Genomic DNA, 14,752 nt, shown 5'->3' with positions numbered 1-14,752 from the left:
ATAAGAAGAAATATATTATTATTATGACACTAGATGTACATTAAAATAAAGGTCTATGACTTTGACATTGTACTTCTGTCATGTAACCTATTTCTGGAGATAAACAATATTTTAAACCCAGACATTATACAACATTGTTTATTAAAACACAAACAAAATATTATATTACTACAATGCAGGAAGTAATAATTAACATTAATCAAATTTAAGACGTGAAAAAAGGCATACCACACTTGATTTGGGACAGTGACATTGTAGACCCTCCGCTGAATTGCTCTCCGTCCTCTCAAAGCTCTTCCCACTGGATCAACTATTCTTAAACGTTCTCGCACTCGCCACCGCTGAACTCTGATTCCTCTTCCTCTCAAACTACCACTAATGTAGGATTCTCCTGAGCCAGGGGTATGTGTAAGAATCTCAGTAATGAGATGATCAAGATCCACATTTGAAGTATTATTAAAAGTTCCATAGTCCACTAAACCTAGTTGTATCCTGTGGTTGTACAGTGTTCGAACATTTACTGACAACATTTGAGATATGGCCATCCAACTAAACCCCAAGTCTCGCATGTCAGTCAGCTGAGTAGCTGGTATGTTGTACCTAAAAGAGTTAGAAACAAAAGAAGAAATATGTTAACTTCTTTCTTATTTCTTGCATTCATTATCTTGTTTGCCATCTCTTGACTCTTTCAAGTGCCATACACATTATGAATGAATTTGTTTCCATTTTTATCACTTACCTTGGCCTTCCTCTTTGCGATGTAGAATGATATAATGAGCCCATAACATGTGCTTCAGCTTCTGCTCGAAGTGTTAGCTCAGTTGACATCTCCATCAGTGATTGATAAATTCCCTCAAGAAGTGTGCATAATCTTCTCCCAGAAACGTTTTGTTGAACATTATTCATGAGCACTAGAAATGTTGCAATAATGAAAACGTGTTCTTCAAGGTGACGTAGTATGAATTCCAAATTATTTCTACCATTTGCAGTTTGAACAGCTGTCGCAAAACAGTTGTCAAGCTCTAAAAAGTACTGAAATAGTTCAGCTGATGCCATTTTGTAAAGGCAGAGAATTCAGAAACACATCATCTCTAAAAATGAGGTTCATACATTCTATATATTCAAGTTTCATTCTATATATATAGCCTACTCTCTTTTCATCTTTCCTCAACACAGAGATAACAATTCAGACAGGCATTTCGAAATTACATCAAAAGGGGGAAAAACAGGCAGCAGAATCAAAGATATGAAAAGATGCCAAAATGCTCTCAGAGAGTTCGTGCTCAGGCAACCTTTAGTGTTGTTTATCTCTTGGGATCATATCAGTGTAATCATTTCTTCTTCTTCTTTTTAACAGAGAACAGTCATGAAAGCTCATAGCTGTCATGGTCTCATCATCGGTCTCGATAGAGTGGCTAGTTTGTTTTCTTCTTGTGCGTGTGTGGGAGTTTGTGTGCATCATGCACATTGCTATCCACCTGTGTTTCTAAAACTCTTACTTATGGCTATTTATGACTCAGTATGTGATTTAATATTTATTTTCATAATTAAAAGAGTGCATGTTTTGTACCATCATCAAAACTGTATCTTCATAACTCAGCAATACACAAGATGAGGCGTCTAAATAAGAATAAAAAAAACAAACAAAAAATCTCTCAACGCTTGTTAAGCCCAAATTTCAAAAAGACATAAACTGTAATGAATGTAGTTGTGAGGTAATGCTTTACTTTAAGGTGGACATTGGTGAGTTACACCAGTGAGTCAAGCATTTCGGATCTGTTGGCACGTGGTGTTGAAGATAACATCTCCTGTAATGAAATATTCCTGCTTATGTATTCCTGCTTAATTAATCCATCCATCCATTCATTCTGGGATGACTGGATGGAGCCTATTCCAGCTGTCTTAGGGCGAGAGGCAGAGTACACCCTGGACAGGTCGGGCTGTGCCATCAATTACTGTAAATTTAAATGTTATGGTCATACAAAAGAGGGTTTATAGAGAATACTGTTAAATGTTCCATTTCTATGCCATATGTGGGAACAATTTCCAGAGTGTGATCACAGTGCTGTGTGGGCTCATTCACATTTTCAGAGAAACCAAGTGAGTCTAAAAATAGAATACATCCACTGTTAAGGCTCTTGCTTTCAGCATCTAGATGAATATTATAACTGTCCGCTGCTATTATTTTATCTAAACTGAGCACTAAACCAGCTAAAAAAGACTGAGAAATCAGATGAAAACTCTGAGTAAGTGCAGGTGGATGATAGATGACAACAAACTACAATCCTTTGCCAGTGAGGGACAGGTCTAACAGTCAGGCTGTCAAATGAAGGCTTTCTATAGCTGACAATGTATTTATATAACACATAATACAATTAATATGCCCACACTTGAATGATTTGTGAAACTCATGATCTGATAAGAAAATAGAAGCCCTTATTTAAATGTTACTCTAACATTTAGAAGTACAAAGTGTAAAACTGATTATATATATTATATATAAGTTGTAAAGTTACTTACTCACTGATAAGTGACTACAGCTCAGAACACATGCTCATACAGAATTACTCATACCCTCACCAGGGATCTTACCACCCTTGGTGACCACAGAGCTTATCCATGCCTAAAAATAGCCCTGGTTCAATTTGTCAGAAACTTCAACATCTGCCAGCATTCAGAGTCCAATAAGGTACTGACCTTCACTGAAAGAGACAACCATCATGGCTACTGTGCAGCATGCTTTATGTGGGTTCAAAGTAAACTCTAAGGATAAGTATGTGTTGTTATACGGCAATAGAAAGCTTTGGTAAATTCATTATACATCCTGCGCAATGATAATATAATAAGCAGTAATGTTAAAAGAACAACAAAAAGCTATAAAGTGTTAGCATTTCATTTGTCTTGTCACATTCTAGCATAGCTCTGCAAAGTATGTCAGTATTGTGATTACCAGAGCCCGCTGCCCACAGCAGGCAAGACTAATAATAAATGTCACAATAAACAATAAACCTCTCCATTGTGGCAGGGAGCACATGTCAGGCACACACACAGGTGAGGAAATTTATTATGAAACCATAGAGAAGCGTCCTGCAACAACAACATCTGTAAACGCACAAGTGTCAAGACAAACAATAACCCCAAGTACATACAGAAGACTAGAGCCTATTCAAATGCATATGCATATTTTTACCAGGTTTAAAAAAACAAATTCACACAGCATTCAACAGTCAAGTACTGTTTTGTAGCAAAGATAGCACTGTGAAAGTTCTGCTTAATAATAATGTTAAACCGCTCAGCAGCAGCTCACAAAGGCCTGAAGGGTTACATTCATCTGGGTGCACAAATATAATACCCCAAATGTGACTCTGTGTTCAGAGGTTTAGGTAATAAATCAGTTCTCAATGAACGAGGTGCACTCAAAGTGCTCAAAATGTCTGTGAAGGTATTCATTAGAGGAAGATTTGTAAGTCTCTTCTGCTGGACTAAAACCATGTTTTTAATTACAAGGTTGAAACTAAACAATCTGATGAGGCCAACAAAGGGAAAATTATAACAGATTTTAGGGGGATGAAACTTATTAATACTAAGCAAACTGGTGGTTAACAAAGTAATGCTTTTTTACTATTGTGATAGTTAATCACATTAGCTAATAGCTCATTTTGAAAAAAAGCACCATTTATTTAAGTATTGGTTACTACTATGTAATGTGATTTGGCTTGTGTTAGAATTTAATTAAGTAACTAAAGCTTTTAAATAAATGGTTTGGCAAAAGCTCAATATTTGTTTGCAAAAATAAAGCAGAAAGCAGCATAACATGGCAATATTTCAACATTTCAAAATAAATAAAAAAAATCAAAATTTATTTATACAGCACATATTAAAACAACAGTGTTGACCGTAGTGCTTCACAGTCAGTAAAAGCATGAGACAATTAAAACAAACAATAGGTAACAACACAACAAGCTAGAACAGCCAACTAGTTAGAATCAAAAGCCAAAGTAAAAAGATAAGTTTTAAGACGTGATTTAAAAGACTGGATAGACTCGGCAGTACGAATATGAACAGGGAGGTTATTCCAGAGTCTAAGTGCCACGGTTGCAAAGGCCCGGTCACCTCTCGACTTCATTCGAGACCTAGGTTGTGCTAGGAGCCTGTGATTGGATCATCTAAGTGCTCTGTTGGGATTGTATAAGTGGAGTAGTTCAGAAAGATAGCTGGGCGCTAAATTATTCAGAATTTATAAGTGAACAAAAGAACATTTGTCCATCCAGTCCGAGACACGGTCAGTGACACCCTCAGCAGTTGTGAGTCACTATGGAAAAAATGTTTATTTTCTGACATCAACCAGTTGGAAAAAAATAAATCTCAGATTCTGGTTTGCTGGTGAGGGGCGGTATTGTACAAGTAGGGGAGGCATCATTGGGGCCACTGCCACCCCTGCCACTACTCTTGACACACCCCTGCTCCATGCTTCGATCTTAATCATCGAGCAAAATATGGACACAGAAATGTAATTACGTATGACTAAGACAATATACTACTCAAAAAGATTTGATAGTGTCACGTAATGTACATTTAATCAATGGATGCTTTGACAGCAAGAAAAGTAAAAAATTTCAAACAATTTGAGAAAAATAACATAGAGCTATATTCTAAAAATAACACCAAAGGAGAAATCGGTATTCAAAGGCAGATGGTGGGCAGGGCATCACGGATTACTCCGTGGAGCTTCAACTTGCAGTTTCTTCCACACACGCTCAGGACCAAACATCTCCACAGCCCACAGCGCATCTGAGAGCAGCGCAGTTCATTTCCAAAGGACGTAAAAGCTGTAAGTAAATACATGTTTTCTTTGTTCTCCATAACCTGTTAGAGCTGTTCCACAGATGTCCCCAAATACTGTTGTTATTTCTTTATATAAAAGGAAAGTGTTAGCACTCTACAAAAATATGCTGCAGGACTCAATTTATTTATTTACTAACGTAGCGTCGCATTTTTAAGGGAATTTCCGAGGTTGAAAAATCGACAGATTTAAAAGAAAAAAAAGAGAAAAAAACGTTCATGCTTTCTTAAAAAAAATAATAGCTTCATTTTCTATTTAGTGCAGCTTAAAAGCATTGTCTTTGCAAGTACAAAAAGTGTGATGTGCTTAAGACTTCACACCTTCATTCTCTTCTTGTTAAAATGCTTTGAGTTTCTTGCTCTTATAGTTTTATTCTATGTTAAAATGCATTAATCTTAATGGGAAGACCCCACAGCTACTGTGCATCCCTTCACAGCAGTCCTTTCAGTGAAACCACACAATATTAGAAGGTTAGTTTTCATCTGGTTTAATGAGCAGTTTAGGATAAACTTATTTTGGATTGGGGTTTAAAAAGCTGGAACAAGCATGTAGAGATCCCACACTTGGAAAGAAACATTTGTGAGGGAAATGCTGTGCAGTGTTTATCTTTGCAGTGCTGGAAGCAGACAGGTTTTTTTTTAAATAGTGGAGTCTGTCAGAGATGATTGCTGATATCAGGGCAGCGAGGATAGCTATGTCCCCTGAATGTTTTTTTTCTCCCTCCACTGTTTAGTTCAAATATTTTATTTTCTGTTAATCTTCTCAGATGCTCAGTTTGCCTAAGTTATACTTGATAAATAGCCAGCACATCTCACAGGATTATTACAGTTAAACTGCCATGCGTGGGAACAAACACCACTGAAAGATATTTTAACTAACCAAAGAAAGAAAGAAATACAACACTGCTATTTTACTACACATGACCCCAGTTCAATGAGTATGTGCCTTCACCACTGGTTGAGTGGGGTGGGGTGGGGGGGGGCAAAGAGGTGTCGTGAGTCAAGCCTGAGGTAACCATGGCCACACTTAGCAAGTCCCTGGCTCCAGTTGTTTACAAGAATCGCATTTCTGTCTTTGGATTTTTTTTTTATCACTACGTGAGTGACAGGCCAGAGGAAGCTCCACATGGGGCAGGTTAGAAAGAAACCAAGCCCCATGTGATGCTTCACGCTGCTGCAGGGAATGATTCAGAAATGCCGCCTGCCAGGAGACAGAAATCAGTGTTTTGGCAGCTTATTGGTACACAGTGGCAGGCTGCACTCAGCCTAAGGTGGACCTCCCACAGATGGTTGGGACATGGAGCCCCTGAGAGGCTTTTGCTAATAGTGGAGTTCCTGTGCAGTAGCACCAGTGGGTTAACCTTTAGCCATGTCACACAGCACAGAGGTAGAGAGGCGGGTATACTCTGGACAGGTCGCCAGTCAGCATTATTTTATTTAAGAAAGTCAAAAGAGGAAAAGCATTTTTTCCAAATTTTATTGTACAATTTAAACTGCTGTCTGGTCAAAGACTGATAATGAGATTTAAAAACAAAACAAAAAATACATACAGTATAAAAGTATATATATAAGTCTGATTTTAAATGAGTATGTGCACGGTGTTAACAATGAAGTAATCTTGTGATTGAGATTTTTTTTTCATTTTTATTACCTGCTAAAATGTTTGTTAGAGCTCTGATCTCTCTTAGTTTCAGCATTTTTCAGACTACCAGAACACATCTGCTCGACACATCTGTGAACAAGTATTTGTATTGGGAACAAAACCTCATTCTGCTGTAGGCAACTTCCGAGGACAAAAGTATTGACTGCTTTGAACTTCTGAGGTAGCTTCATTTCCCGGTGAAAAGGCCAAAATTAACTATCAAAGAACTACAACAAGATTGTTGAGCACTGATCCACAAACTATGAATCATGAGCTGACTGAGCTGCGAAAGGCCCTTAAAGCGAAACAGGCTGAGAATTTTCAGTTAAGCAGGACGCGTAAAGAGCTAAGCAAACCTTGCAAAGGCTGCTAGGTGAAAGAGCAGATATGTGCATCAACCTAGACAAGAACAAGGTGACAATCGGGAAACTCAGCAAGGTCTGAGGTCCCGAAAAGGAGGAACTCGATGAGCTGAGTGCAAAAAGGATGCGAATTATGCAAAAACACTTGAAATGAGCAAAATAGGAATTCATTAGACAAAGATGGAAATGTAAAAAATACAAAGAAGAAATTGTTGGAAGTCCAGAAAACACTTGAACACGAGAAGATCGAAGTGATGGAAGAGTGGGAGAGAGTGGAGATCTTGTTAGACCTCCCATGTGCAGCCCCATTTTTGTATTTTAGTACCATCAGAAACGATTAAACTTAAGAAAAATTGGTTGAATTAAACTGAATGAATTGAAAATGTCCAGGACTGCAGGACAAAGTCTGTGCTTTTAGAGCTGTAATAGCTCAGATCCATTTTGAGGTTACTGGAGTGCTTTAGAAAAGATATGGCCATTGAAGTTCAATTCATGAAAAATCACTCTCTCAAATGTTTTTACTCTGTGATCTTAACCACTTTCTAACAACTTCTAACAACTTCCATCCGTCACATATACTGTACTTCACTGCCTCCTCTCAATTTTGCAGATAAAGAAGAACAAGTCTGCAGCGATGGACCTTACTCACAACTTTATAGTGCTGACCTGCCTGCTGTTCCTCCACCCACTTAAGGTTAGCCAGTGAAAATAGACAAAGAGGATATCTACGGCTGTTTTTTTTATTATCTAACTTTGATACATCTCTTCAATTAATCCTCTTCATGAAACAAGCCGGTTTAGCTCTTCTGGTTTTAAGGTTATCCCCTGTTTTAGTAGTTTTCGTTCTGATTGGCTGCCCTTCATAAACAAAAGGTTTAAAGTGAAGGTCTGAGCCTGAGAGCGAGTAAATCATGATAGAGCCAGAACTCTTCTTTGACATCATGTTCTGAATAGTGTTTTTATATGTATCTCATTACAGGTTGAAAAGGTGAGCGCTAAAGTTCTGGAGGAGACTTATCGAAAGTGGGTTCAGTACAAAGAAGACTGTTTCAACACGATAAGAAATGAGTCACTGCCTCAAAGTAAGCAACTGCGTGGTAGAGGAAATATGGCAATATGTGATGGAATAGCAAAGGAGTTATTGAAATGTTAAATCAAACCTGGGGTTTTCTCCTAAGTTTCTTTTTGTTTGGCCTTCCAGCGGGCTTGTTCTGTAACCGGACGTTTGACAGGTATGCCTGCTGGCCAGATACTCCTGCTGGTGTTATGATCAACATCTCATGCCCTTTCTACCTGCCCTGGTATGACAAAGGTAACAACAAAAAACTGTCTGTGTCTGTCAGTTTGTCCTTTTCCCCTTTCAGTAGCTGCCAGTCTCTTCTTATTACTGGTCAGTGAGATTTTGCTGTGGATAACCAATCTTACATTTAATTGTACATTTTGATCCTCACTGCTGACACTAAAATGAAAGTAAAGCATACACTAAGTGTTGGCAGTGAGAGCTTAACTAGAAAACAGGAGATGGTGCACATTCTGTCAGAGCTAAGCCAACTGCAAATAGAAGTTATGCTGATCATCTACAAACCAAATGTTTGGATGCTCTGTAAATAGTAAATATTTATGAGATATGCAAAATGATTTATATATCTCTGGATCATGTTCATATCTGGGTTCTTCTTCTTCTTCTTCTCCTTCTTCTTCTTCTTTCTGGAAGAGTTGCAGTGACTTCCAGGACAGAATGAACTATGGGTTTTTATATAGTAGCTTTAAGTCAGTTTTTTTTCCTGTGTTCATCAATCATGAACATTATGCATCTTTATGTCCTGTGAGCAGTGATTTAGCTTGCCTCTGCATGCTTGAGCCCCCAGTTTCCCTTAACTTGTACTAGGCAGGTGGTGACTGAAGGACTAACTGTGTTTCGTCCAGTGTCCCAGGGTGTTGTGCGTAGGCGATGTGGATACGATGGCCACTGGGAGAGAGAGGACAATGGACAGGTGTGGAGGGATATGACACAATGTGAGGAGGAAAAAGAGGTTGCGTCTCAGGAGGTATGGCTACAAAGTAGTTTTTTTTTCTTTTGTTTTCCTCTGTGGGGAAACATAGTTTCTTTTGTTTAGTGCTCAGTGTGTGTTAAAACTGTGGTCCTTTCTTATCACACACAGGTCTCCATGAGTAAACAACTCAACTCATTCCTGACAATTTGCCTTGTGGAACAATAAAGTATCTATTTGTATGGCACTAAATCACAGCAACAGTCACCTCGAGGCTTGTTTTTATTAATAATATTAATAATAACACAGTTGTGTACAAGAGCGTAAGGGGTTACACAAGTTCTTTGTACAAACAAGAATACACCAAAGTCATAAATACCTTTACAAAATGCACATTAGCCACTGAAAAAACAGGAATATAAAAAAAAACATTCAGTGCTGGAAAAAACTAAAATGTGAAAAAACTGCATCTAAAAATTTTGTTTTTAAAACTTGGGTAAATGCAACCTATGACGACCTGCTAAACATGACACACTGCAACGTATCCTTTTCACAGTTTTGCCAAAAACTCAGTGAATTGGACCAATTTTGTAGACGGGCCGATAAAGTCAGACAGGAAACAAATACTTGAACTTATTGCTCCTAAAGGTGGTTCTACAAGCTACTCAATCACTCTGTGTACTTCATTTTTCACACATTGCTTCATTTTGGGTTAACGTTTGTGTAATAAATAAACACACAGTGTAAAATATCAGTGCTGCAGTCAACAAGTTTCAAAGGGCGAAACGTTTACTTTTTACGGTCTCCATTTCCATTTTATTTTGTACTTTTGAAAGTTTCTATAAAGCTTGAAGAGTAGCTGCTTGTACAAAAGTCCTTCACTCCCATTCAAACTACAACTTCAGCCACATTTCTTTCACCCTGCAAGAGTGTGAGTCACTGTGAAAGCTTCCCATGGCTCAAAAATAACCGGCAAATCATTCATTCAAAATAGCTCCATTAAGAAAATTATAAGCCTGCGGTGAAAAGAAGCCAGGACGGCTTGCTTCCAAGAGCACTGGTGTATTCAACTCGTCCTGATATGGTGAATGACAATCATCTGATAATGCCAAAAGTTTTTATCTGCAAACAAAGCAGAGGCCCTTCCTGATTTGGCTTTTGTTCACTCTTCACTTTAAGTAATTTTAGTTTTTTAGTTAATAAAAGTGAAAATTTGTCTTTACAGCTGTGGTTCAAACAGTTAATGGTGAGCTTCAGGATGCTGTACACCGTTGGCTATTCCTTGTCCCTCTTCACGCTTATAACAGCTCTCATCATTCTTCTAAGCTTTAGGTAAGCTCTGTGATAGATGTGGAAATCTTGTTTTTCACTATACTGTCAAACAAAACTCCACAAAACATAAAAAGTTTGTAAAAAGTCTGATCATCAGATCATCACATAACATGCTGAAACTTTTATTTCCTTACTCAGTGACCGCTGCTAAGATCCGTAATCCAAGATTCTAAAAGCACAATAGTTGTAAATTATGTTCCTTGGTGAATCAGATCATTTTTTTAAAAGCGCCAGAATCCACAGCATGTTTTTAAATCCAGGCAATTTGAAATTGTATTACTCTGTGTTCCTTGGCAGGAAACTGCATTGCACCAGAAACTACATTCACGCTAACCTCTTCCTGTCCTTCATCCTGCGAGCTGTAGCGGTCATTGTTAAAGACACAATGTTGGAACATCACTGGGGAAGAGAAATCATGAAGCCGACTGATGTGAGTGAGATGCTCAGTCATCAGGTACGTCTCGAAATTTACTGCTAATTATTTGCTTAGATTATTTGGCAATAGATCAGTGTGTAGGACGTACTGCTTTGATGCTAGTGCATTCAGGTAATTACGTAAAGCATGTTTAAAGACCACTCCCATGGAAATGGGTGGCTAATTTGCAAACTATTTTATGAAAAATAGCAAGTTTTAGAAATTTTACAAGTGCCATGCAAAGACCTTTGATATGCAATTTGTATTTTTTATGGGGTTTTTTTCCAATTTCTTTTAGGCTGCTGTTGGTTGCAGGATAGCACAGGTGATCATGCAGTACTGTGTCCTGGCCAATCATTATTGGTTCTTCGGAGAGGCTATTTATCTGTACTCAGTGCTTATTGCTTCAGTCTTCATTGACAGCAACAAATACCTACTTTACATCTATCTCGGTTGGGGTGAGTTCCATCTCTTCGTAAAAAAAAGAATCATACATTCAAGGGGTTAAATCTGCTTTTTGTCAAAGAACACTTTATCTTGACAGTACTTTAAGCTGACATGTTGCAGAACAATAGAAATGTGTCACCACGACGCCTCTGCTCCTCTTTAGCGCTGCCTTTACTCTAGCACTCAAAGGACAAAGCACGCTCTGCATCAGCAGGAGAGCTTTTATAATATGGATACCATGGAACAATACACACAGCATGCTATTTGATTCTTAAACTTATTCTTGAAACCTGCAGTACTGAACCCGGTGATCTCTGATGCTTTCACATTAGGAACTCCACTGTTGTTCGTTGTTCCCTGGGTGGTGGCGAAGATGTTGAAAGAAAACAAAGAGTAAGTGTGCAGACGTGTCCTCATGTGACAGATCATTGTGGAGAAGGGGTGGTGACATCTATCTACCTTTTTTTCTTAGGTGTTGGGCTGTCAATGAGAACATGAACTACTGGTGGATTATTCGTTTCCCGGTTCTTTTAGCTTCACTTGTAAGATGATTTCTGCAAATAGTCCCAAAAGTCTGCATTTATATTGCATGGCTCATAATACTTTGCATGATATACATCTGAATAAATAACAATACATATTATGATTTTCTGATCAACAGATAAATTTTCTGATTTTCATGAAGATCCTGAAGGTCATATTTTCCAAATTGCGAGCCAGCAACCCAACTCATTACACCGATTACAAACTTCGGCAAGTTTTCTCAGCATTTGTTTAGTGAGCTGGATCAGAGATAGACAGATCATAGTTCTGCAGTGGGACAAGTTACCAATCTGTTTTATTTGCATTTTTTTAGGCTCGCCAAGGCAACTCTTACCCTCATTCCTCTGTTTGGAATTCATGAGGTGATTTTCGTCTTTGCTACAGATGAGCAGACGACAGGCGTTCTGCGCTACATCAAAGTGTTCTTCACACTTTTTATCAGTTCCTTTCAGGTAGGCAAGAACTTGTGAGTGACCGCTGGTTTTGCAGGCACACTGATCAGATATGACGTTAAAACCAAGTGCGTGATACTTCCTCCTCTGATGATCAGGCTTCCCTAGATGCTTGAGTGGAGTTTTTTTATGGTGTGACAGGACGCTTTGTTCACCTCAGAAAGGCGCCTCCGTGTCGTGGTCCTGAGTCTTTGGCCCAGGTTTTTGAGTTTGTTTGGACTTTTGAGATGGTTATGTTTAGTTGTTATGTTTGTTGATGTTCTTTGAGTTTTAGTTATCTTCTACTTTTGGCTACTGCTCTATTTCATGTATGTTCCCTTTTTCATGTCCAGTCTGTGTTTTGTCTCCCAGGTCTGTCATGTATTTCCATGTCTGTTTATCCCCTGTCCTAATGTCAAGCTCATATCCTTGTGAGTCTTACTGTGTATGTCACTTCCTGTTTTACTTTGACTGTTCCTCGTCTCATGTGCATTATGTTCAGTTTTGCTTCCTGTTTAATTAGTTGGATTCCAGCTGTCTTTCCACCTGTTGCCCATCCTCTTGTTATTCTGTGTATTTAAGCCCTCAGTCTCCCTTGCTTTCTTGTCATGTTGACATCGTACTTCTTCTCATGTTGTGTGTGAGTCAGTCAGTCAGTCAGTCAGTCAGACAGGAGCATTAGTGGTTCAGTTAGTTTACTCCAGCTGTGCTCTGTGTTAAAGCTGAGTTTTGAGTTAAGCCTGTATTTTGAGTCCTCTCTCTGCCACACAGCATTACATGAGAAGTCAGGGAGTACACTGGTGCTGAGGGGCCAAAGCTGTGACAACGTGATCATTGTAATTCTGAACACATGTCAGAGACTTCAACGTTGTGGCTGATCAATTTATGTGTGTCACTGGGGGGGGGGAGAAAAGTAAAGCTGCCTAGATGTGATCTAATTGATTCATTGAGCAAAGAACATCTTGCTCAAACTAAACTGGACTATTTTTATGAACTGGTGTCTCCAGGGATTTCTGGTGGCTGTGCTCTACTGCTTTGGCAATAAAGAGGTTTGTTGTTTCATTTCTTTCTCAGAAGGTGCTAATAACTATTAGCTATAAGTGATTTTGTAAATAACAGACAAAATACTTAAACCATAAGTTTAAAAGTGTATATTTTTAATGTTGAGACGTTGTTCTTAGGGCTGATGGGACAACATCACAATTAAAAAACAGGCATTATTGTTTCTGTATTCTTTTATTTTTTTACTCTAAATGTTCTGTTGCAGGATTTGCATCCTTAACAGTCTAATTTTAATGACATCACAACAAATGGGCTTTAAGTTTACGTCTAAACTGCCGGAAGCTTTATGAAAAAGAACATTAATTCTTAAATAAGTTATCATCCTCTTTGGGTGCAGGTGCAGGCAGAGCTAAAGAGGAAGGTGGGCAGGTGGAGAATGGCGACAGAGACTGTATGCTGTGGACAGTGACTAGCTGTGCTGGATCCTCGAGAAGACAATTTTTCCATTGCCACAGTGCCACAGCGCAATGGATCCTTTGTGTCAGCAAGTCAACCGGTGCCTGATTGTTCCCTGAGTCCTGGTAGTGCACGCATTTTGAGGCGTCAGCAGCCACCAACCTCTCCACAACCACATGCTTCTTTACAGCACTTTCCATCAGAGTTAGAGAAAGACAACATCCAAAGCCATGTGGATCAGGATGCGATTGGATTGGACAAGTCACAGGGAATGCAGGTGTCCTTCCTGTGGAGGACACCTGCATTCCCTGTGGAGCTACTCCCACATGTTGTGAATACAGATTCAGACTGAATACAGCCTTGCGTTCATTGTACATTTCATTTTCGGTGAATAGTAAATGAACTGGTACTTATATAACACTTGAACAGTAAATATTACAAGCTTCATTCACCCACTCACTGACACATTCATACAGCACGTTCTAAATATCACTTGGATGGCGGCATCAGGAGCAATGTGGGGTTCGGTATTTTGCCCAAGGACACTTTGTGCACTTAAGGAGCCAGTGATTGAACCACCTACTGTTAGATAATCCACTAAACCTCCTGAGTCCCAGCTGGACACTACTTAGTGTAGTTTGTATGTTTAAAACTGTGAATATGAGGATGCACTTTGTAAAAACTGGTGACAGTGATGAGTTAAAACATGAGATATCACATGAGAAATGAGTGTTATAAGCAGGATAAGGATTACATGGATATTTGTTTTTACTGACACTTTTAATGTGTGAATAAAGCGGCTCTACTAAAAAGTTTATACATCAGCCAAGCAAATAGATTTGTTTATGGGTTGATGAGACCTTTCTTCTTCTTTTGGTTGCTTTAGTTGTCGCCATAGCAGATCATCAGCCTTCATCTCACCCTGTCCCTACCATCCTCCTCTGTCACACCAACCTTCTACATGTCCTCCTTCACTCCATCTATAACCTTGTCTGTGGTCTTCATCTTCATCTCCATCTTCAGCATCCTTTGTGCATGTCCAGACCATCTCAGCCTTGCCTCTCTAATTTTGTCTCACATCTTTTTGAAAGTACCACCATCTTCAAATCATATATCATAGCTTTCACTCAGGTCTCATTACCATCTTGCAAATCTTCCCTTTGACTCTTTACACTTGTGACACTCATCTCCACCTGCTTTCCCCTGCCTGCACTCTCTTCATCACCTCTCTACTTCACTTCTTCATGTTTGCTTTGGATGGCTGACCCCAGGTATTTATAGTAAAATAT

At 38.8% G+C, this 14,752-nt stretch overlaps 1 protein-coding gene across 1 annotated transcript; it reads left to right on the top strand.

The window, feature by feature from the left end:
- Positions 1-4,756: 4,756 nt before the first annotated feature.
- LOC147323118 (glucagon receptor-like) lies at positions 4,757-13,658 on the top strand. Its single transcript, XM_086304757.1, has 14 exons — positions 4,757-4,831; positions 7,457-7,540; positions 7,826-7,928; positions 8,048-8,158; positions 8,773-8,894; positions 10,063-10,169; positions 10,467-10,623; positions 10,883-11,042; positions 11,364-11,424; positions 11,504-11,573; positions 11,693-11,784; positions 11,888-12,026; positions 13,013-13,054; positions 13,405-13,658. Exons 2-14 carry the CDS (start codon positions 7,481-7,483, stop codon positions 13,474-13,476), a joined length of 1,296 nt encoding a protein of 431 aa, XP_086160883.1. The 5' UTR covers positions 4,757-4,831; positions 7,457-7,480; the 3' UTR covers positions 13,477-13,658.
- Positions 13,659-14,752: the final 1,094 nt, after the last annotated feature.

The sequence above is a fragment of the Aulonocara sp. 'chitande type north' Nkhata Bay genome, linkage group LG8, assembly GCF_057382095.1.
Source record: "Aulonocara sp. 'chitande type north' Nkhata Bay isolate Kocher_YH1m ecotype deep benthic linkage group LG8, A_spYH_male_GT1.1, whole genome shotgun sequence".
In the NCBI taxonomy this organism is placed as follows: Eukaryota; Metazoa; Chordata; class Actinopteri; order Cichliformes; family Cichlidae; genus Aulonocara; species Aulonocara sp. 'chitande type north' Nkhata Bay.
The sequence above is the reverse complement of the archived record's forward strand: the minus strand, read 5'-3'. Positions and strand labels throughout refer to the sequence as shown.

Bases quoted from the DNA above. Each gene is read 5' to 3' on its own strand.
- LOC147323118 (XM_086304757.1), top strand. From the start codon at position 7,481: ATGGACCTTACTCACAACTTTATAGTGCTGACCTGCCTGCTGTTCCTC. The intron at 11,043-11,363 runs GTGAGTTCCATC...CTTTCACATTAG, and splicing joins TTACATCTATCTCGGTTGGG to GAACTCCACTGTTGTTCGTT. The intron at 11,574-11,692 runs GTAAGATGATTT...TCTGATCAACAG, and splicing joins CGGTTCTTTTAGCTTCACTT to ATAAATTTTCTGATTTTCAT.